Source organism: Neopelma chrysocephalum, unplaced genomic scaffold (genome assembly GCF_003984885.1).
Source record: "Neopelma chrysocephalum unplaced genomic scaffold, ASM398488v2 Primary Assembly neopelma1_84, whole genome shotgun sequence".
NCBI lineage: Eukaryota > Metazoa > Chordata > Aves > Passeriformes > Pipridae > Neopelma > Neopelma chrysocephalum.
Genome location: NW_020897746.1, coordinates 10,795,222 through 10,816,046, shown reverse-complemented (window position 1 = coordinate 10,816,046; position 20,825 = coordinate 10,795,222). Strand labels below are relative to the sequence as shown.

General features: G+C 55.9%; 2 protein-coding genes across 6 annotated transcripts in view; both read left to right on the top strand.

Annotated features, from left to right (window-relative positions):
- Positions 1-4,498, top strand: part of SLC39A11 (solute carrier family 39 member 11) — an 80,139-nt gene extending 75,641 nt beyond the window's left edge. For all 4 annotated transcript variants that reach the window (XM_027691416.1, XM_027691413.1, XM_027691412.1 and 1 more), the window contains 3 exons: positions 1,385-1,483; positions 2,553-2,711; positions 2,880-4,498. In XM_027691416.1, coding sequence (XP_027547217.1) covers positions 1,385-1,483; positions 2,553-2,711; positions 2,880-2,958 — 337 coding nt within the window. In that variant the 3' untranslated portion in view covers positions 2,959-4,498. The remainder of the gene's footprint in view (positions 1-1,384; positions 1,484-2,552; positions 2,712-2,879) is intronic.
- A 5,116-nt stretch (positions 4,499-9,614) lies between these two features.
- The window catches only part of LOC113971458, a 54,056-nt gene continuing 42,845 nt past the window's right edge, over positions 9,615-20,825 (top strand). The window contains exon 1 of one of the 2 annotated variants that reach the window (XR_003535555.1): positions 9,615-9,875. Coding sequence is in view for 1 of the 2 variants with exons in the window: in XM_027691423.1 (XP_027547224.1) it covers positions 19,055-19,216 (162 nt within the window). In the remaining variant the exon portion in view is untranslated. Of the gene's footprint in view, positions 9,876-18,987; positions 19,217-20,825 lie in introns of those variants that run through there. The other variant, XM_027691423.1, reaches the window with a different exon arrangement.

Here is a 20,825-nt window from a genome sequence, read left to right as displayed (position 1 = left end):
GGGGACACTTGTGGGTGTCTGGGTCTCTGGTGGCCTTTGTCTCTGGCCATGTCCCACACTGAAGCTGCCCTGGCTGCCAGTGCCCATGCAGTGGGCATTTCCTGGGAAAACAGTTAAAATCCTGACCTGGGATGGGGCATTCATTGCTGCTTCCCTCATGAGGGCTGGGGGGCATGGGTGGCCTGGCCCCAGTGGGTCCCTGTTGGTGTTGAGCACACCAGAACCCGTTTGCCGTGGGGTGTGAGTGCCGTGGCATGTGGCACGATGGGCACTGCAGCCCGTGGCTTGCCATGCCACCTGCAGCCCTGCTCCCATCCCCATCCCTGGGCATCTGGCACTGCTCTGGAGATGCCCCAGTCTGTGGGGCCGGGGCTGGTTCTTGGGGGAGCCCTGGTGGGCTGTGCCAGGGGCGTGCGGGAAGCAAAGGAGGAAAAGAGCGGGGACAAACCCACCCGATGGGCTTCTCCTGGATCTTCCCCTGGGTCCCATCCCCTTCCTCCTGCCCCTGGGGGCTGCTGCAGGGCCAGGGGTCAGCGTGGGGTTCCCTCCTCCCGGTGGGGGCGAGGGGGGGACTCACTACCCTTCCCGTACAGACCCCTCCATTCACACCTCCCTCTCCCACCCCATTAATTTGTTGTGGTCGGGGCCAGTAAAAGCTGCTTTGTGCGAAGGCGAGGGAAGGAGGAAAAAAAGCCCAGAGCACAGACAGCGGCCCCAGTGTTTTCCAACAGGGATGGTTTTCCCCCTCCGTCCTCCCTCTCTTTCCCTTGAATAATGTTTTTGATTGTAATAGCCTGTCCTGGTTAGGGAAACCCGCAGCCTCTCCCCCTTCCCCTCCCCTCTTCTGTAAACCCTGGTAGAAGTTTAAACAACCCAGAGAGATTTTTCTCACCAGTCTTATTTTACTAATAGGAAACAAGTGTTTGAGGCAGCAAAAGGGAGCTTGGAGCTGCTGGCAGAGGAAGGGCTGACCTCGGGGAGAGGCACTGGGCTCCTGCCTCGAGCTGTGGGCTGGGGCAGGTCCCAGCCCAGCCCCTCACTGCTGCAGCTTTGAGCCCCCCAGGATGGTCCCTCTCCTGGTGTCCCCCCAGGACAGGCCATGGCCAGTGCCACCAACACACAGCAGTGAAGACATGAGGGAGAAAATCTGCCCGTGGCAGGGGGTGGAACAAGATGGGCTTTAAGGCCCCTTCCGACCCAAACCATTCCATGATTCCATGACTGATGGACAGTCCAGCTCTCCCCTCCACCTGGTTTTTCACTTCCATTGAATCTTTACTCTTGTCTCTTTGTCCCTGTCTCCCAGCAGCCTTCCCCAGGCTCTGCTTTCCATCTAACATATATATATATATATATCTATCTTTGTGCTTTTTCTGTGTGGTAGGAACTTAGCCATTGGGATTGGGATCCAGAATTTCCCGGAGGGCCTGGCTGTCAGCCTGCCTTTGCGAGGGGCTGGATTTTCCACGTGGAAAGCGTTCTGGTAAGCTGAGCTCCTCTTCTCCCAGGGGAACAAGAGCCCTCCACCAGCACCTCCCGCCCACTGGTTTCCTCCCCTGTCCATTGTGTTGCTCCATCGTGGAGCTGCCCTTGGAATGGGTTTGCTCCAGACCTGCTGGGTCAGCTCCTGAAGTCACGGGGAGCTGGTGCTGGGAGTGCTGCTGGTTTCCTGTGCTGAGGAAGTGTGGTGAGCTCTGCCCTGCTCCCTCCACACTCCCTGAACTCAGATCCAAGCCCCTCAGCTCCCTGGGGATGCATCCATGATCCTGACAGGTCACCACATCCCGCTTCAGTACCTGTTGTGACCTCCCAGATCCTGCACTAAATATTTTATTTTTTTTTAATTTTTATTTTATTTCATTTTTTTCTCCCCCTTCACTCCAGGCTGGATTTCAAACCCAGCCTTTTCCCTTTCCCCTGAGGTGAAAAAGCCCAGGGCATGAACCCTGGGAGTGCAGGGCTGTGTTCACCTGGCTGGGTGATGGATGGGAGGGCAGGGGGAGGCTCCAAAACTGCTCCTGCCAAAGCTTTGTTTTCTTTTCCTCCCACCCACCCCTGCAAGCGGGTGCTGAGACTTGCACCAGGATTGCTGCTGCTGGGAAGGGAGTTCCCATGGTCCAGAGAGTTGAAACAGTCCTAGGGGGAAAGAAAATGAGCGGGAAGAACATGATTTTATCCTGGTTGAGGCTGTGGCCAGATGTGGATTCACAACCTCAGCTCTTTGGGGTTTGAGTTGTGCTGGTTGGAAATATTTCCTCTCTGACCCATCCCTGCCTGGGAGCTGGATCCCCAAATCCCACAGTGCTGCTGGGGGGGGAGGAATTGGGCCATGCCTTAATTCCACTCCTGGAAAATTCAGCTGGGCTGGGTCAAACCATTGCCTGTTTAAAATCATCCAGGTGACTTGGCGTGGCATGGCCAGTGTGGCATTGGGGAATGGGGAATGGGGGGACGGTGGGGATGGGGAGGTGTGAGCCCTGTCAGCCCATGGGGATGGCTGTGCCAGCCCTCTCTCCAGGCTCCCAGGGGCTCTCAGCGGGGGTGTTTGGCAGGTACGGGCAGCTGAGCGGGATGGTGGAGCCCTTGGCCGGCGTGTTCGGAGCCTTCGCCGTGGTGGTGGCGGAGCCTCTCCTGCCCTACGCCCTGGGCTTCGCCGCCGGGGCCATGGTCTACGTGGTGATGGACGACATCATTCCCGAGGCACAGACCAGGTGAGACCCCTGCAGACACCATCACAGGCAGGGAGACACGGGGGGGAAGCACAGAGGGCTCCGGAACGTCCCTTCCCTCGCCCAGGGCAGAGACGCGCGGCGCTTCCCTCCTCCCCGACGTCATTCCCGGCTCCTCCGAGCTCACCTCTCCCCTCTCTCTCCCTGCAGTGGCAACGGGAAGCTGGCATCCTGGACCTCCATCCTGGGCTTTGTGGTGATGATGTCCCTGGACGTGGGGCTCGGGTAGGGCAGCCCTGCAATCCCAGGAGAAGAACTCAGAGCCGCGCGCGCGGGTTCGGAGCCGGACGCGCGTCATCCTCCGGACTGGTTTTGTACATATCTTTCTGGGATCTGGTTTGGTGTTGATTTACTATAATTTTATATCTCTCTCTCCCTCCTCCCCCAGTGTCATGTTGATGGTTTTCAAAGCACAAATACGGGTGGTTCCTTCCCAGATCCCGCTTTCCTTCTGCCGCCAGGTTTGCTTTTCCTCTCAGGGGGGGTCGTTGGACGACGCTGGGCTGGTTTCTCCGAGTCAGGTCACTCGGGGATTTTGATCATCTTTGCTCTGTAGAAGGTTAGAAATTCTCTGTCCTGTGTTGAAGCTGGTCTGTGGTTAAGCACTGAGGCATTGGAATGGAGTAAACTCCTTGGGGAGTCTCGAATTCCACCCTTTTTTGGGAAGGCAGGTGGAAGGCGTTAGGGCTGTGATAACACACACAACATATCGCAGGGCTGCAGGTCTCCCGTGTCCTGCTGGTCCTTGGGAATGCTTCAGGGAATTTGTTTTGATGGATGCAAATAGTCCAGGCAAATAAAAATGAATTTTCATGGGATCTCTTCAAGGGGGAAATGTCCTTTTTTTTTTCCTAAATTTATCTAAGCGAGACGCTGTTCTGATGAGTCATTTCCAGTGTTCCGGGGTTTTCAGGGAAAAAAAAAAACAGGAAAGAAGAATTTTAGTGTTTCCCAGCATGTACTCTTTGACAAGGCAAGGTGTGGTCCTCCACACTGTCGCTGATGTGCTGCCTGATGCCGGATACAATTCCATGTGGACCCGTGTTTGGCCTTCCTGAGGCATTGCTGGTTCTAGTGGGCCATAACTCCCTGAAGAAGGAACCTTTCCCAAGGAAAGGTTTGGTGCTGATGGTCCTGGTCACACTTCAAGAGCCAAGTCAGCAGCTGAGTGTGCTGGGAGCCCTCGTCTTCCTGAGCAGCGTCGGGATGAATTCATCCATCAGGATGAATTAATTATCCCATGTGAAGAGCCAGAAATGTGCAACGTGGATCCTGCCTCTTCACCTGGCGCTTTCTAAGCATCTCTTGTGGAATGGCTCTTCCTGAGCAGGCAGGATTGATCCCTTCCAGGCTGAGGAGTGAATCCTGCCCGTCCCTGTGCCCGGGTGAGGAGGGAATCGCCGCAGTTGGAAGGATGCTGCAAATCCCAGCTCCCCCTCGCTGGGGACGCTTCAATCTTCAGCACAAAGGGCTTCCTTAGACCCTCCAGTGGGAATAACTGGATCACCTGGCTGCCTCCTGCTGCTCAGTCCCTCTGGAAGTGGCTCTGGGATGTCACGGATCACCTGCTGGAGGGGCAGCCAAAGGGAACAGGCTTGAATGAATTAAGCTGGAGTTGTGCATTTTCATTTGGTTCTTTTCTCTTTTGGTTGGATTTCATTTCTACTTCATCTGTGGATCACTCTGGATGATACAAAACTACTGTTTGCCAATGGATTTGACCTTTCAACTGTGATTGGTTTCAATAAATGGGAAATTGAGAGTTTGCACCGATTCGTTTTACTGCTGTAAAACTGTAGCTTTGCTGCTTCTCCCTCTGTTCTGCTGTGTTTCCTCTCTCCAGCTTAATTGTTCCTGGCTTGTCCAAGGTCCTGCCTCTTGGCCAGGAAGGCAGCTGCTTTGGGGATGGAAAAAAAAGGGAGAAAAAGCCAAGGAAAGGCAGTTTTGCAGTGCCTCATCCAGACAGCGGTGAGCGTGTGTCCCTGGGCTGCCCAGGTGAGCCAGGTATGTCCAGGCACAGGGGAAATTTGGGATTGTGGCCCTCAGTGGGAAAAGCAAGATGTGTCAGGACCCTTCTTTTTTTTAAAAGCAGCAGGTGTTGTCTATCCCTGCCATCCTGGGGTTGGAGAGGGAATGGACCTGGCACGACTGGGAATCAGAGTGTGTCCTTCCCAGTGCCACCAGTGGCCAGGCTGCACCACCTCCCACTGCTCTTCACCTGCTTTCCAGACACACCAGAAGTGTCTGTAAAGCTTTTAGCCCTCTGTCTGCAGCCTTAAAAACCTTAAAATCCTCCGTGGTGTCCACGGGCCGGGATGGCTCCAGCCTGTCAGGGCTATTTTCTGGTTTGATTCCTGGCGCGTGGTGTGAGCTGGTACAAAAACCACATTATACAGTTAAAGGCAGCCTTGTAATCAGATTGCTGCGAGATAATATCGTGGAAAGCATTTAATCCTGCTTGGATGCAGCCAGCCCAGATGATGATGGTGCACATTGGAGCCGTAGGGAGCGAGTGGGGAGGGTGATGCAGAAAGCACGTAGGAAAATCCGTCTTTTCTGTTTGTCCCCTGGGGGGGAATGAAATTATCTCTCTGTTTCTTGGTGTGATTGAGAAGCTGGCGGGGGGCCAGGCCTGAAATTGCCCGTGGAAACAGTAAGTGTCAATGGAAAGGTGGAGTTTGGAGCAAAGGGAATATAAACACCCAGCCAAGGCCTGCAAAATGGAGATGGAGGTTGGAGAGAGGAGCTGGGAATTGTCAAGGGATCAGGCTGGAGGGAAAACAGGAAAGTTGTCCCACGGTTGGAGATGGTTTTTGAGGTCCTGGGGTGTGCTTGGCCTCAGCTCTGTGCTTGGATGAGTGTCAGGATGCAGCTGAGGGACTGGTGTGGTCCCTCCCCAGCCCAGGCAATGGGATGAGCCCCCATCCTGTGTCTCTGCCTCTGGAAAATGGGGAGAACCCCTGGCCCACAGCACCCATGCTCATGGGGAGCACAGAGGGAGGGGTTTCCCTCTCTTTCCATCCTTTTGATGGAAGGCAGTGAGCCTTTGGAGGGACACAGGGAGCCTGGACTGGTTTGCAATGTCCTCTGAGCCCCTTGCAAGCATAATATCAAATTTTAGCTGGTGATTTCTCACCCCCCTACTAATTTTTCAGTAAAATTCAAACCCTTTAAACTCTTGGGGTTTATAAATAATAACAAGTTTTTGCATTGGCTGGAGGAAAACTTAAACTGTGACTCCTCTCCATCTAAAAGCCTCAAACCCCGAAAGATAAAAGAGTTTTTTCTAAGCAGTCCCTGTAGGTGCTCTTGCAAGGGGGGGGGTTAAAACCCACCCAAGCCCCCCCCCAGGGTGAGTTGGTGGCCTCCTTTTCTTGTGTTTTTTATTTTAGTTTCAGAGAACCATGGAGATGATGTCTGGGAGCAGGATGGGCTCAGTGCCAGATGGAGCTGGTGAGGAGGAGGTGGAAGAATCCACAAGAAACTCCTCTGCAACCAGGAGAGCTGCCCAAGGGTGAGCCTTGGGCTGGGCTTAGAACTAAGTGGAGGCTGGAGAGGCTGCTGATAGCTCAGAGCATGGCACTGTCCCTGTGTTTGCCCAGGGATTAGGGCTCTGGAGAGGGGATTACGTGTGCTGGTGAGTGTGTGATGCAGAGCTCTGGGCTTCTCCCTCCTGGGATGTGGCTGGGGGCCTGAAGGTGAAGGAGAGTAGGTTTAGAGGGGATGTTGGGAAGAAATTCCTTACCTGTGAGGGTGTGGAGGCCCTGGCACAGGTTGCCCAGAGAAGCTGTGGCTGCCCCTGGATCCCTGGAAGTGTCCAAGGCCAGGTTGGACGGGGCTTGGAGCAACCTGGGCTGGTGGAAGGTGTCCCTGCCCATGGCAGGGGGTGGGAATGAGTTGAGCTTTAAGGTCCCTTCCAACCCAAACCAATCCATGATTCTGTGATTCTCTGATCCATCCCACCTGGGATGCAGCTCATCCATCCTGACTGGAGCAAGGAGAAAGCCTGTCCCCTTTGCTCCAGGCCCATCCCACCTCACTCCCTGCTCCCATGCAATGCCAGGCAGCTCCCGGTGGTTGCCCGGGTGGCACTTGGCAGACATGGAGGTTGGCACCATGGCACAGCACCTGGTCAGATGCTGCTCTTCCCTCCCCATCAGCTCCTGCTGGCCCGGCTTGGCTCTCTCCCAGCTGGAATAGGCATGGAAAAGGCCGTGGGTATGGTTGTGCAGCCAGGGCAGGGAAACTTCCTCCGGAGGGGCAGCGGAGGGGCAGCTCCATCTCTGCTCTGTGTGACCAGTGCCAGACTCCCAGGGAAGGGCTGGAGCTGTGTCAGGGAGGGTCAGGTTGGATCTCAGGAGAAGTTTCTTCCCCCAGAGGGTGGTTGGGCACTGCCCAGGCTCCCCAGGGCAGTGGGCACAGCCCCAAGGCTGCCAGAGCTCCAGGAGGGTTTGGACAACGCTCTCAGGGACGGGGGGGGGGATTATCGGGGTGTCTGTGCACGGCCAGGGTTGGACTGGACGATCCCTGTGGATCCAGCTCGGGATATTCCCTGGCTCTGTGACGATTCCATGGGAGCACAGCCTCCCCACCCCTCCGTGCCGTGAGTCAGGGCGCAGGAATGGGCTCTCCGGGGGTGCCGGGCGCTCGCCAGCCCGTGCCGGGTGCTGGGGGAGGCGAAGGCGGCTGCGGTTTGCAGGGTTTGCAGGGCTGGGCGGGGACAGAAAACCCCAAGCGAGGGCTTTGCACGCAAAGGAACAATAATCCCATTATGAGGCCCCACGGCGGCGTCAGAGCAAACACGGCGCGGAGGAGCGGGAGATGCGCGCCCGGGGTGGATCGTGGCACCTGAGTCATTGCTTATAAAGGGATGGATTTCACCTCCCTCCCCTCCCCTTAGGAAAGGAACAATTCGAGCCTGGAGACAGAATGACTTCTCTCCTTTGTGCACGGGCTTTGTTGTCCTTGGCAGCGCTCGCAGCCGAGGTGCTCGAGGTGCTCGTGCGCTCGCCCGCGGGCTCCGGCTCCGTGGCCAACCCGGGCTCCTCTGCCCGCTCCCAGCTCACCTGGGTGCCCCAATCCCAGGGCTGGCCCTGCAGGGGCCACTCTGCCTTGCTTCAGTCCCACGGTGGACCCCCCACCACCTCAGGGACAAGCCTGGGTTTGGGAGACCGGAGGGAGGACAAGAAATTTCAGCTCCGGGTGTCCCTTGCCCAGGGCAGATGTTGTGGGGTTATGGAGGAGATTTCACAGAATCCCAGAATGGTTTGGGTTGGAAGGGACGTTAAAGATCATCTCACTCCACCCCCCTGCCATGGGCAGGGACACCTCCCACTTGCCCAGGTTGCTCCAAGCCCCATCCAGCCTGGCCTTGGACACTTCCAGGGGTCCAGGGGCAGCCACAGCTTCTCTGGGCAACCTGTGCCAGGGCCTCCCCACCCTCACATGGAAGAATTTCTTCCCAATATCCCATCTAACCCTACCCTCTGGCCAGGGGAAGCCATTCCCCCTTGTCCTGTCCCTCCAGGCCCTTGTCTGAAGTCCCTCCCCAGCTCTCTTGGAGCCCCTTTAGGGGGAAAGGTTGGAGCCTTCTCCAGACTGAACAACCCCAGCTTCTAATTTAATACAGTCTATTTTTCAGGTATTTAAGCTGCACTTTCTAAGTGAGTGTATTTAGTCTTGCATGGTCAGCCAGCCCTAGAAAAGCTACGTGCTTGTGTCTGTCCTGGGTTCCTGGGGCTGCAGCTCATGGATGAGCTCCTGGTTGCCTTTTCCCTGATCGTTTTACTTAAAATACTTAATTTTCACTGATCAGCATCTGGGTGGTGGCTGTGGAAATGTTCCTCTCTGCCATCTCAGAGGGATGTTCTCCTCGGGGTTCCTTGGGTGTTGTGTGAGGTGGGAAAAGTCAAAGGAAGTCAAAAAGTCAAAAGTCAATCCAGGAACAGATCTGATGCAAATTCTTCAATCCAGAGGGTTGTTCCTAATGGGAAAAGAAGGCAAATTACACACTGAGGGATCTGCAGTTTGCACAGCTCCCATCTTAGTGCCTCTTTTCCTGTTTTAAGGCTTTTACAGTGTGAGGGTTTGTGCAAGAACAGGGAGAAAATATTTTCAGTATGTCCTTGGTCGAGATTTCTGGGAAATATTTTTGTGCCTTATAATCCTACGAGGGGGATCTCGGGAGGAGGAAGCTGAGCCTGAAGGTTTATTTTAATATAGTCTTACAAAACGCTGATGATAACTAAAAAGCTTTTGTGTCCAGAGCTGGTTTGTGTGGGGAATTGTTTAAATCTTTCTCTGGCTGCTGCCTTCTCGTGTTCTTACAGGAACAAGGAAAGGGTTCCCAGCCTGACACACGCTCGCTCCCAGCTCGTCCCTGCTGTGCCTGGGGCAGAAACAACCCCGCAGCTCCAGAGCCCGTGTGGAATCAGGAGGGAAGAGAACAGCCTGGATCTGCTTTCCTTTTGCTGCAAAATAATTTCCCTGCCATAAAATCACCAGCGAGAGCCAAGGGAAGATTAGGTCATAGGGAAAAACGCGGGCTGGGGAACAATGGAGGGAGGTGCTGGTAACGGCCGGGGTGGGGGACACCCCACAGCCTGGGGCTTCCCCAGGGACCCCCCCTCTGCTGGGAACACCCCTCTGCCAGGATCCCACCTCTGCCAGGATCCCACCTCTGCCAGGATCCCACCTGTGCCAAGACCCCAACTCCATCAGGAGCCCCATCTCCTCCAGGACCCCACATCCACTGGGACCCCCCACATCCACTGGGACCCCCACGTCCTCCAGGACTCCCAACTCCCTTGGGACCCCCAGCACTGCTCCCCCAGCTCTGTGCAGGACAGACCAACATCATGAGCATTCCCAGCCCTTTTTATTTCCCTCTTTCCCAAGGTTTGAACTCCAGTGAGGGATGGAGCATCCCCATTTCTCCCAGCCTGGTGTTTCAGTCCAGGATGGAAGCAGGGGCAGGTGTGGGGCTGGATTTCAAACACAAATCAGCATCTCACAACACATTTTGTTTTTCTCCTTCCTTTCAGGACATAATTTATCCCGGCTCAGCTCTGCCAGTGATGGACAAATCTGCTGGGGGATCTGCAGCTCCTTCCCCCTCAATCCGGCATTGCTGGTGTGTCCCTGGAGGTCAGAGACCCCTGGGAATTTAGGGGGGATGTCTTAAATCAGGTCTTGGTGAAGATTTCACAAAATCCCTCCAGTGCCCTCGGTTCTGGGTGGGGAGGAAAACCCTTTGGAGACCAGGGAAACCAATCCCGGCTGCCAGGACCCCCGGGGCCTCCCAAGTCATTAAACAAATTAAATTGTTTAGAAGAAGGAGGCCCAGGTGTGAAACCCCCCCGAGGCCTCGGTAATTGCTGTGCAAAGGCAGCACTGGTGGGTGGAAAGGAGACAAAGAGATTTTGGGGGATTTTTCCCCCCCTGGTGCAGCTCCAGCCCCGTTTGGCTTCATGGGGCACTTGGGGACTCTGCTGTGCTGGGAGCAGGAGCCTGGGCTGGGATGCCTGATGGGATGCTCTGGTCCAGCAAGGGGCTGTGCTGTCCCTGTCCCCTGGGGTGGGTGGGAAAGAACTCCCCAGTCCTCCCCAGTGGGCTCCAGCTCTTTAAATGGACCTTGGCTCACAGTCTGTGGCCTCTGAGGCCGGTCCTGGCTCTCACTGCTCCAGAGAGCTAAGAGGAATATTTAATTTTTGCCTTGTGTAAATGTTTTTCCCATCTGAAAAGGTGAGCAGAGCCCACCTCCACACTAAACACCTGCATGGCTCCGGAGGGAAACACCAGCAACACCTCCCAGGGCTCCAGAGGGAAACAGGGGAGGTGTTGCTGGGCCTTTCCTTTAGCCAAGGAAAGGGGTGGAACTCCTGAACTCTGCTGCCTCTCCGTTCCCAGGGTTAGCTCTGCTCAGACAGGTGAGATAACTGGGCAGGTGAAGCATCAGTGTTTCCTTGGATGCTCTGGAGCTGCAGGAGGGACCAGGAGCCTCCACGGGCACGGGAACCCCCAGCTCTGCTCTTCCCAAGTCCCGTGTGCTCGGCACTGGCTGGGCAGTTCCTGCTGGAAATTCCTTTCTTAGGGATATCAACCCTTCAGGTCCTTTTAATTACTAATTGATCAGCACTTCTCAAATCAAGATATCTCATAATACCAACAGGACACACAAACTTCTGTTCCAACACTGTGAGCTGAGAGGGGACGGTGCCCCTTCCAGAGCCAAATGCTGAGGATTTCATAACAATTATTTCATTTTATTACTTAATACAGCCAGGACCAGCTCCGTGGGGCTGCTCAACACCGTGTGCCTCAGCTTGGACACAGTGTGGTGTCATTGTTGCTCCTATTAAGAAGAAGAAGACGTGGGTAAGGGAGATCAAAGAACTTACAGACCCATCTCCGCAACCGGAATACACAGAAGAAGGAGAAATTTAACTTAATGTAAATATAGATGTGGGAGGGGGGCTAGGACTCGGGAATTGGATTTTGGGGCTCTCAAACCATGACACACAGGCAGGCTGGGCTGAGGTGTTCCCATTTGGGATGGGGTGCAGTGGACCCCGAGGGGTCTGTGCAGGGTCTGGGGCTGCCTTTGGTCCAGCGAGCCTGGAAAATGCTGCCCAGACCCAGCAAGGGGCTGAGATTCCTTCTGCAGTGGGGGTGGCTTCTCTCTGGTCCTTTCCCTTCCCTCCCCCTCTCCTTGAAGCTCTCCCAAACAAGTGCTGGTTTATTGCCCACCGTTTCCCAGCTGCACAAAGGCCGCCTTGTGCCGCCGAGCTCCAGATGTTTCACATCTTACAGAAACTCGGTCACAAGGTACCTGTTCCACTGGAGCACCAGCTGACCTGGGTGGGGAGAGATCCAGGCTGGCAGATCCCAGCCCTGGGGAGGGCAGGAGGTACCTGGTGCACTCGCAGTCCCTGTTTGGGGGGCAGGGGAGGGGGTGTCACACGTGGGGCAGGGTGGGAGGTGCTGCCTCAGCGGGAGCAGCTCCTGGGAGGAGGGTTGGAAGGGGTCACACCAGGGATTTTTTTTTCACAGAATCGTGGAAATCACAGGTTGGTTTGGATTGGGAGAGACCTTAAAGCTCATCCAGTCCCACTCCCTGCCATGGGCAGGGACACCTTCCACTCTCCCAGGTTGCTCCAACCTGGCCTTGGACACTTCCAGGGCTGGGGCAGCCACAGCTTCTCTGGGCAACCTGTGCCAGGGCCTCCCCACCCTCCCAGGGAAGAATTCCTTCCCAATCTCCCATCTAACCCTGCCCTCTGGCAGTGGGAAGCCATTCCCTGTGTCCTGTCGGCCTTGTTGGCCTGGGGGTCAGGGATCTGCAGGTCCATGTGGTCCCCAGGACTCTGGGACAGCCCTGGGTGTGCAGCTGCCCCCAGGCTCTGCTCCTGCCTGTGCTGAGGCTGCACAGGGATCCCCGTGTCCCTGCCCTCTCCGTGCTGCCACAGGGCTGGGCTCCTCCAAGAGAAGGTGATCCCAGGACTCTGCTGTCAGCTCGGGATGGATCCCGAGGGTTGTGGTCCTGCGGGAGAGTGATGTTCTGGCTCTGCTCCATCCCCACCCCATTCCTTTGACTGCAATCCCTTAATTGTTTCCAAAAAGCACATGACAAAAGGCAGGGAGATAATTACAGTCCCTTACCCCCCCTTTTATCTCCGGGAGAGTGTGTTGGGCAAACAGAAAACAGAGGATCAGTCCTGGCCGTGGCTCCTCAGAGCAGCTCTGGAGGGCAGGCAGGGCTGATTTACTGCCCTTGTTCACAGCTGTATTCAGCTTTTTATTACAACTCTAATTATCCCTCTCCATCAGGATCTCACGGAGATGTCAGGTGGCACCAGACATTTCCTCTCCTGTGAGCTGGGCAGGGAGGGCTCCTCGGCAGAGAAGGGACAGCGATGCTGCCTGGTGTCCCCGGGCATTTGGGGGCACAATCTGGGGACACACTGGCTCTCAGCAGGCAGTGACCCCCCTGCCTTGCCATGGATGAGCCCATGAGCTCTACAGATCCCTGGCAGGAGGCCGGAGCCGGGCAGGCATCGGAGTCTTCTCCCAGGTAACAAGCGACAGGCCCCGGGGAACCGGCCTCAAGCTGTGCCAGGGGAGGTTTAGATTGGATATTAGGAAAAATTTCCTCATGAGAAGGGCTGTGCAGCCCTGGCACAGGCTGCCCAGGGCAGGGTGGAGTCCCCATTCCTGGAGGGATTTAGAAGGCTGTGGCTGTGGCACCTGGGGACACGGGTGAGTGGCCCGTGGGGAGCAGTTGGACTTGAGGGTCTTAGGGGGCTTCTCCGACCTAAACTATTCTCTGATTCCTTGGATGTCTTTCTCCCCAGAATCTGTGTGTGGGGAAGGTGAGGGATGAAGGCACAGGGTGGGGATCTCATCCTGGAGATCCAGCGGGAGAACCAGCCCTGCTCCTCGGGGCTGGGAGGGGGAACCCAAGGAGGAGGCAGGAGGAGAGGAGAGCTCCCACCTCTCCTGCCAGGACACTTTCACCCACCGGCTCTCCTGGCAGCAGGGAGGCCTCGGGAGTGGACTGACCCCCTGGAAAACGCTCCCCAGCCAAAGCAGCCCCTCATTCTCATGCAAAACGTGCCGGGGGGGAGGTGGGGGGAGAGGGAATGAATCCCTCCAGAGCCGGGCAACTTCGCGGGAATGAAGTGAAGTAATCCCTCCCCGGCACCCCGGGCACATAAAGCACCGCGGAACACAAGTGCCTCTCTGTCCCCTCTCTTTCTTCTCTTTCCCTTTAATAATCTTTCCCTTTTGTCCCCATACGTTTCCCCTCGGTGTCATTGTCCCCTCCTGCTCCCGTAGCCCATCGCAGCCGGACCCTCTGCCTTGGAGGTGCTCCCGGTGCCACCTGTTTTTTTCCCCACTTTATTTTCCAGGACACCTGATGTATTTATTTGCTTTGCTGGGTTGTTGTTTTTTTTTTTTTTCCCCTTGCCTCTGGTTTAGGGTCTATTAAGTTTATTCCTCCTTCCCGTGCCCTGGGAGCCCCGGTTAATGAGTAACCATAGTGTGCTCGGAGGCAGCTGTCTCAGACAAACTGACGGAGACTTTTTTGGAGCTGCATAAGGGAACGTTTGTTCTGCAGCTTCTCAATAGATCCTTGTGCAGGAGGCAAGAAGTGTGGGGAGAGAAAGAAAGAGACACTAAATCACTGCCCTCCTCGAAAATCTCGCTGCGTGTGTGTGTGTGTTTTTATGCCTTTTCAGAATAGATGTTGGATGAGTCACCTTTTCAAGCCGAAATAATGAATTTATCTTCCCAGCGGAGCACACAATGTACTTTCTAACAGTGTTTTGGCTTTAAAGCTCTTTTTAAGTAACTTAAGGCTAAAACACACAGCCCATATAGACCCTGCCGTGGGGTTGGTGTCGCAGGAGTGGGGGTTTCCTTTGTCCTTCTCCCAGTGCAGAGCAGATTTGGCTCTTGTGGGTCATAATTTTACCTGGTCCCTTCCTTTGCTTCTGTTTTATGGAGGTTTTGGGGGTGTTATCTGACAGTTGCCCTCGGGGCTAAGGCTGTTTTGCCTTCCCTGGGGTGCCTGGCTGATGGGCTGGGCGAGTCCTGTGTCCCAGAGTCCTGGGTGACCTTGGCCATGGCATTTAAACCTCTTCCCTGCTCTGCTCGTGTCACTGAGCAAACAGGTGACGGATGTGCCTTTTCTCATACCTGCCCTGGCTTTTTCCTCCCCACGTGCTGGGAAGCCCATGGAGGGTGGGAAGGGATGTTGGGAGCAGGCAGGGAGTTGAGGGAGCAGGTACCAAACCTGCTCCTGGTTGTCTTGGGATGTCTCTCCCTCTCTCTGTGGCTCCGTAATTCTTTAGGTCCTTTGTTGTTCCCTTAATTCTCTGTCAGTCTTTGGGTGTCTCGTGGCAGGTGAGCCCCTCACAGGGGCTGTGGGGGGAGTGCAGGGCTTGTCTGTGGGCTGGGGAGCCTCCCAATGAGCAGGGAATGTCCCCAGGGGGCTCAGGTCACCGTCCCTGCTCCTGTCCCTGCAGACACACTTGGGCATCGTTGCTGTGCCCTCAGTGCTGTGCCCTCAGCCTGGCTCTGGGGTCCTGGGCAGCCCCTCTGACCCCTGGCATGGCTTGGGGAGCAGGATGGGCATCTCCTGTCCATCCCATGACATCTCTCATGGAATCACAGAATCACTGAGGTTGGAGAAGACCTCCAAGGTCAAGGAGTCCAACCTTTGACTGAACACCTCTGTGTCAACTAAACCACATCACAAAGTGCCACATCTACTTGTTTTCTGAGAACTTCCTAGGATGGTGACTCTGGACAGCCTGTTCCAATGCTTGACCAATCTTGCAGTGAGGAAATTTTCCCCAGCATCCAACCTGAACCACCCCGGCACAACTTGTGGCTGCTTCCTCTTATCCTGTCCCTCGTTACCTGAGAGCAGAGCCCGACTCCCACCTCACCACAACCTCCCTTCAGGGGGTTGTAGAGCTCAGACATCAGGACTAGTGATGGCACTGAGATTCCTGCTCTGGAACAAACCCCTCGTGTGCTGTGCCCCTGCACTGCCCTGGGGCTGCCTGTGCACCCCAGAGCCCTCAGCCCCTCAGGCTTTCAGCCTGTGCAGGGGGCAGGAATGTTTCCCAAGGCTCTGCCATCCCTGCAGCCTCTCAGCTTTGCTCCAGGTCCCTCTGAAGATGTTTCCCACTGCTCTTGCAGCTGGAGCAGCTCCTCCTTCCCCGGGCCCGGCCGGCACACGCCTGTGGTCCAGGCTGGGATCCAGGACGGGGCAAAAACTAAAAACACATAACCACACTTTTCCTCCTCTTTTACAAAACCTCAGCTTTTGAGTTTGGTGGTTGTTTTCTTTTTTAAATTCTGGGATTGGCTCAAGTTTTTGGGTAAGGCTTCAGGCTGTTTGTGTTTTACCTGACACGCAGCTCCCCGTTCCCTGGAGCAACAGTTCTTTATTGGCTCCTGCAGGCACTTGGCACTCCCAGCACACGAAATAAAAAGCTTTTTGTTTCCATATTTCAATATATTTATATATATTTAACTGGTTTGGGGAGGGTATTTGCAGGTCAGAGGACTTTCAGAGGTTACTGTGCTGGCCAGGCCCTGGGAACAGCTGTCCTGTGGGAACTCATTCCCAGCTCACCCTTCCCTGATCTCTTTATTTTGCCAGTGCTGGTGCCCATCAATCACTAAATGCTTTTTTTTGTTGTTGTTGTTTCTTTTGGTAAAAATGAACAGCGAGTTGCAGGGTGAAGTTTATAGATGTGCCACTCCTGAGCTGGTGTGGTAAAAGCAACACGACCTGGGGCCGTGAACCCAACTGTGCTCCCACAGAGGTGTCTGGACCAACACAGCTTTCACAGGAATAAGCAGTTTTCCCCCCTTCCTGTGCTGCTGTGGGTCAGAGCAGGGCTCCCATGGCTCCCCAGTGCTTTCCCTGTTTGCCTGGAGGAGTCAGTTCTTCCAGGCAATTCCATGTCTCAAGGATATTCTTCTGGAGGAGAACCAGTGCCTGTCCATCCTCCTGGTGGTCTCTCAACCAGCTGTGACACAGAGCCCCAGAGCCAGCCCTGGAGCAAGGGGCAGAACTTCCCTCTCCAGCAAAACCCTCTTCCCTCTCCATTTGCACTGAGGATTTCCTCTCCTGAAAAGCTTTCACAGAGCTCGGAGTCACCGGACCCAGCGGCCACAGTCCTGCCCCGTGTTGGACTTGATATTTAAAGGTTGGGTTTGATGATCTTGGAGGTGTTTTCCAACCTAAAATCCTGTGATTCTGTGTTCAGGAGCCCTTGGACCAAACCCCCCTGTCCTCCTCTCCATGGAGTGCTGCAGGTCCCTGCCCCCGTGGGATAAAGGATGCTTTCAGCTGCTCCAATTGGATCTGTTGGGAAACCACTGATTTTCCACGCCTTGGAAACATCTGGTTGACATTCTGACATCCACAGGCTCTTGTGTAATTGCCCCTGTTCCCTGATCCACACACACTTTATCTTGCTTTATGGGCAATCCTGCCCCCTCCCTGCCCACACACCCCAGCCCAGGCTCCTCATTAAAACTTGGTGCTTTTTCCTCTGGCTCGGGTCTCCCCTCCCCGTCTCAGCAGTGGCTGAGGAATGTGAGACAGGAATGCTGTCCTCTCACAAGGAGCTGGGGAGGGGGGGCACGACTATCACCTAAAAACAACGTCTGTGTTTGCCTTTGCAGTGTCTGGGTGTGCAGAGCAGGTGCTGCTGCCTCACCTGGCACCAGCACAGCATCCCCAACACCTTCCACCACCACCTCATGGGCTTGCAAAACCAGGGCTGGGAGCATCCCATAAATCAATGTCAGGCTCTTCTGGGAAGGAAAAGTGCAGCTTTCCATTGCAATTCCTTCCTCAGACCAGCCTCGGAGCTGCCAATTTTGGTGCTGGTGCAAAGCATTATTATGGTTTGGGTTGGAAGGGACCTTCAAGATCATCTCTTTCCACATCCTTGCCATGTGCAGGGACACCTCCCACTGGCCCAGGTTGCTCCACGCCCCGTCCAACCTGGCCTTGGACACTTTCAGGGCAAAATAAGCTCCATCATTTTACTGGCAGGTGAGAAAAGGGAGGGAAAGAGAGCAGCCAAATTTCTGTGCTTGAATAAAACCAGTGGAGCTCCCAGAGGCTGGAATCAAGACTTTCCCTGCCCCTTCCCAACAGGGAAGGATTGTCAGACAGATGGTGCTTCACCCTCTTGGGCCCTGAAGCTGCAGAGACTTGTGCTGGGCTGGCACCAGTGGGATGGTGAATCCCATGGGAGCTGCACTTGGAGCCCTGCTCCTCCACATGGGCATCACCCCACCAGCCAAGGGACAGGGATGGGGCAGGGTGGCTTGGGGGGACACAGGGGGGCTGCAGCAGAGCCCCCCCCCCCAGTGCATTCCCCCAGCTCAGCTCCTCACTGCGAGTTGTGTTCTGGCTCTTGCCAAACAGGTTTTAATTTCCAGAACGTGGGTATGAAAAAGCAGCACAACCCCCTCCTGCACAGCACTGAAATATGGCTTTTTTTTTCTTTTTAATATACCATAAACGATGACCTTTTCCCTCCTTAAGCAGGCAGCCAACACAAGCACAACAATGTGATTTGTGCAGCTTTTCAGTTGCGGTTTCTTCAAGAAATTCATCTGGTCTCGAAGCAATTAAGGGAAGGGAAGCATTTCCACTCCGGCTTCGGGCCCTGAAAACCTGCCAGGAGGGTTTTTTTTTCCTTCCCCTCCACTTTCCCTCTTGCTGCCTCAGCCCCCCTCGCTCACTTGTCCTAGAAAACCTCTGTGGTTTCACTTCATCAGCTCTTCTGAGCGAGGGAGGGCCAATCCTGCCCCGGTGCAGGTGGGAAGACGCTGGATCCGTGTCCCTGTCCCTGTGCAGATGGTGGGGTGGGACACTGCCCACCTGGAGCCAAGCCCAGCATCCAACTGGATGAGGGTTGTGCAGGATCTTCCCCCCCCCGACCAGCACCTTCTGCACCCTCTGCCCTGCCACAGTCCAGTTGTCCCTGTGGCAGAGGGGCTGTGACTGGAGGGAGGGTCATGGGTGGCTGCCACTGTCCTTGTGCCTCGTGTCCCCTTTGGGACATTTCCCAAAGCACGTGGGGTTCATGGAGCAGCAGGGAAACCTGTGGGACGAGACTCTGCCTGGACCGAGTGTGCCTGGGAGAACTCAGGGCCTTAAATGAGCCCCTGAGTTAACAGCACAGTTAATTGCTCATTCATTCCACGGATGGGTTAATAATTAAGTTAAATTAATAATTGGGACAATAATTAAACTAAACAATAACCAATACACGGGACAATTGAAGCCCTCGGTCTCTGCGCTGAGGTTTTGGTGCGGTTACTCATTTACCGGCAGTTTAGGGGCCGGTTTGGCGTCGGACTGGCTGTGCCAGGGATGCGGCTCCCGGAGTCCCGGGAAAAACCGGGCTTTTCCAGGCAAAACCACCGGCTCTTCCCCCACTGGATGGCACAGAGCAACGAGGTCCCGCTGAAGAGCGAAACCACCCCCAATCCTGCCCCCCACCACTCCCCCGGGTCCTCTCCCCCCTCCGCCCGCGCCCTCCCCTCCCCGCGCGGGCCGGACGGAGGGAAGGAGGGAGGGACAGACCGACGGAGGGAGGCGGCTCCGGGCCGGGGGGAGGAACTACAAGTCCCGTGAAGCCGCGCCGCCCGCCCGCCGCCCCGGGGCTATATAAGGGGGAATGGCCCGGCAGCCGTAGTCGGAGCATCCCCGGCCGCGGGGGAGCAGCTCCGGTCCCGCATCCCGGGCTCCTGCACCGGCACCCCCGGGGGTATTCCCGATGGGAGCGGGGCCGTGCCCGCCCCCCTGGAGCGGGATGTGGATTTGGAGAAGGAGGATATGGAAGAGGAGGAGGAGGATGGTGCCGCTCCCGCGCCGGGGGACCCGCAGCCCCGGGGCTGTTCCGGCGAGACGCGGCTCGGAGGTGGATGCGGAGGTGGAGGTGGGTGCCCCGCTGGGCTCGGGGGGTCGGGCCGGGGTGGGCACGGAGGCTCCTCCGCCCCGCACTTGCTCCCACCGGTCCCGTTAAACGCGGGGCGGCCCCGGGGGCTGCGGGTGCGCTCCGGGGGTCCCTGCGCGGGGGGGCTGAGCTGGGGCGCTGCGGGCCCCCCCCCGGTGCCGGCCCCCGGTGCCTCCCCTCCCGTACCATCGCCTTTGTGTCCCACCGGCTCCCGAGCGTTCCCCCTTCCCGGGGGCGAGGGGCTCCGGCCGGGGGATGCTCCTCGTTCGGGGCGGGAGCCGGTCCTGGGGAGCGGGGAGAGCTCCTGTTCCCTCCTGGGAAAACCGTGTGGCCGCTCTTTTGATTCGTTGTTTTCGGTGGTTTTGTTTTTGGTTTGTTTGTTTATTTTTAACGGGGGTTTCGGGGTTTCTTTAGGGAAAAACACACGCGGCTTTTCCCTTCCCCTGCCGTGGGAATACCTCGCCCCGGGGCAGGTGCCCGGCCGGGATGATGGGCAATGTATAAAACCCCTCAAAACCCCCTCCCCTCCTCTGCTGGGGTCCGAGGGGTCTCCCCAGCCTCGGTGCTGGCCCGTGCGAGCCCGGGAGTGAGGGACACTGGTGATTCAGGGTGTCTGTGATGCACAAGAGCACTTCTGTGTGAATTCTGGAAAAATATGAATGACTCCCTTATTTTGCTCGCTACAACAAAAAGACCACACCAGTCTAGACCTGCAACCAACAACACACACAGAAATGAGTGCTGTCTGCTCTCAGGGACCCGGCAGCAGGAGAACACCAGCCCTTGCAGATTCTGAGCCCTGTGCAGGGCCAGCGATGCCTGTTTGGGGAAAAGGATGTTTGAGGTTGCTTTGATATAAACAAGAGAAGCTTTTATTGCCCAGACATTGTTAGTGTTGCTCTTTGCTGGCTTGGAATGTGTTTCCTCCGAAGGGTTTGGAGGCTGCAGGAATTGCTCAGCTCTTGCTAATTGAGACATCTTTTTATAATCACGGTCACAGCTGGTGGGAGGGAAGTGGGGGGGAGAGGGCTGGTGACTCAGGCCTTGGGAAGAAGCTGCCTGGTGTTGTGAAGGGGAGATTCCAGCTTGGAGGCTGGAGCAGGGTTCACAAGGACACCGTCCTCCTCTGCTGTCAGGCAGGTGATGTTTTCAGGACATCACCTTTCTCATTTCCCTGGAGAATTTGGTTGGAGGGGGAAAAAAAATCTTCCTGGGTCACCTCAATCCCTCCCACAGGTGTGGAGTTCAACACCTGTGGTGAGTTAGAGCCACTGATGTGGGGAGACACTGTGGGGCAGAGGGGGCTGCAATGTTTTTGTGCTCTCCTTTTCAAAGGCTTTGCTGCAAAAAGAAGCAGATCTGCCGGGACTTGCTTTTTGTGAGGGTTTCCCAGCTGCTCTCCACGTTCAGGTGTCTCAAACAAAAGGTGGTCTGAGATGTGGCACCCTTCAAGCTTTGCTTGATGAGCCAGTGATAAACCCTTTTTGGGGTGTTGTTGAAAGGCAGTGGGGTCACTCTGCAGCCCCTCTGACTGTGGGGATACCAGTTTTGTGGTGGGAAAAGGCTCCCAGCTGAAGTGTGAAGGTGCTTT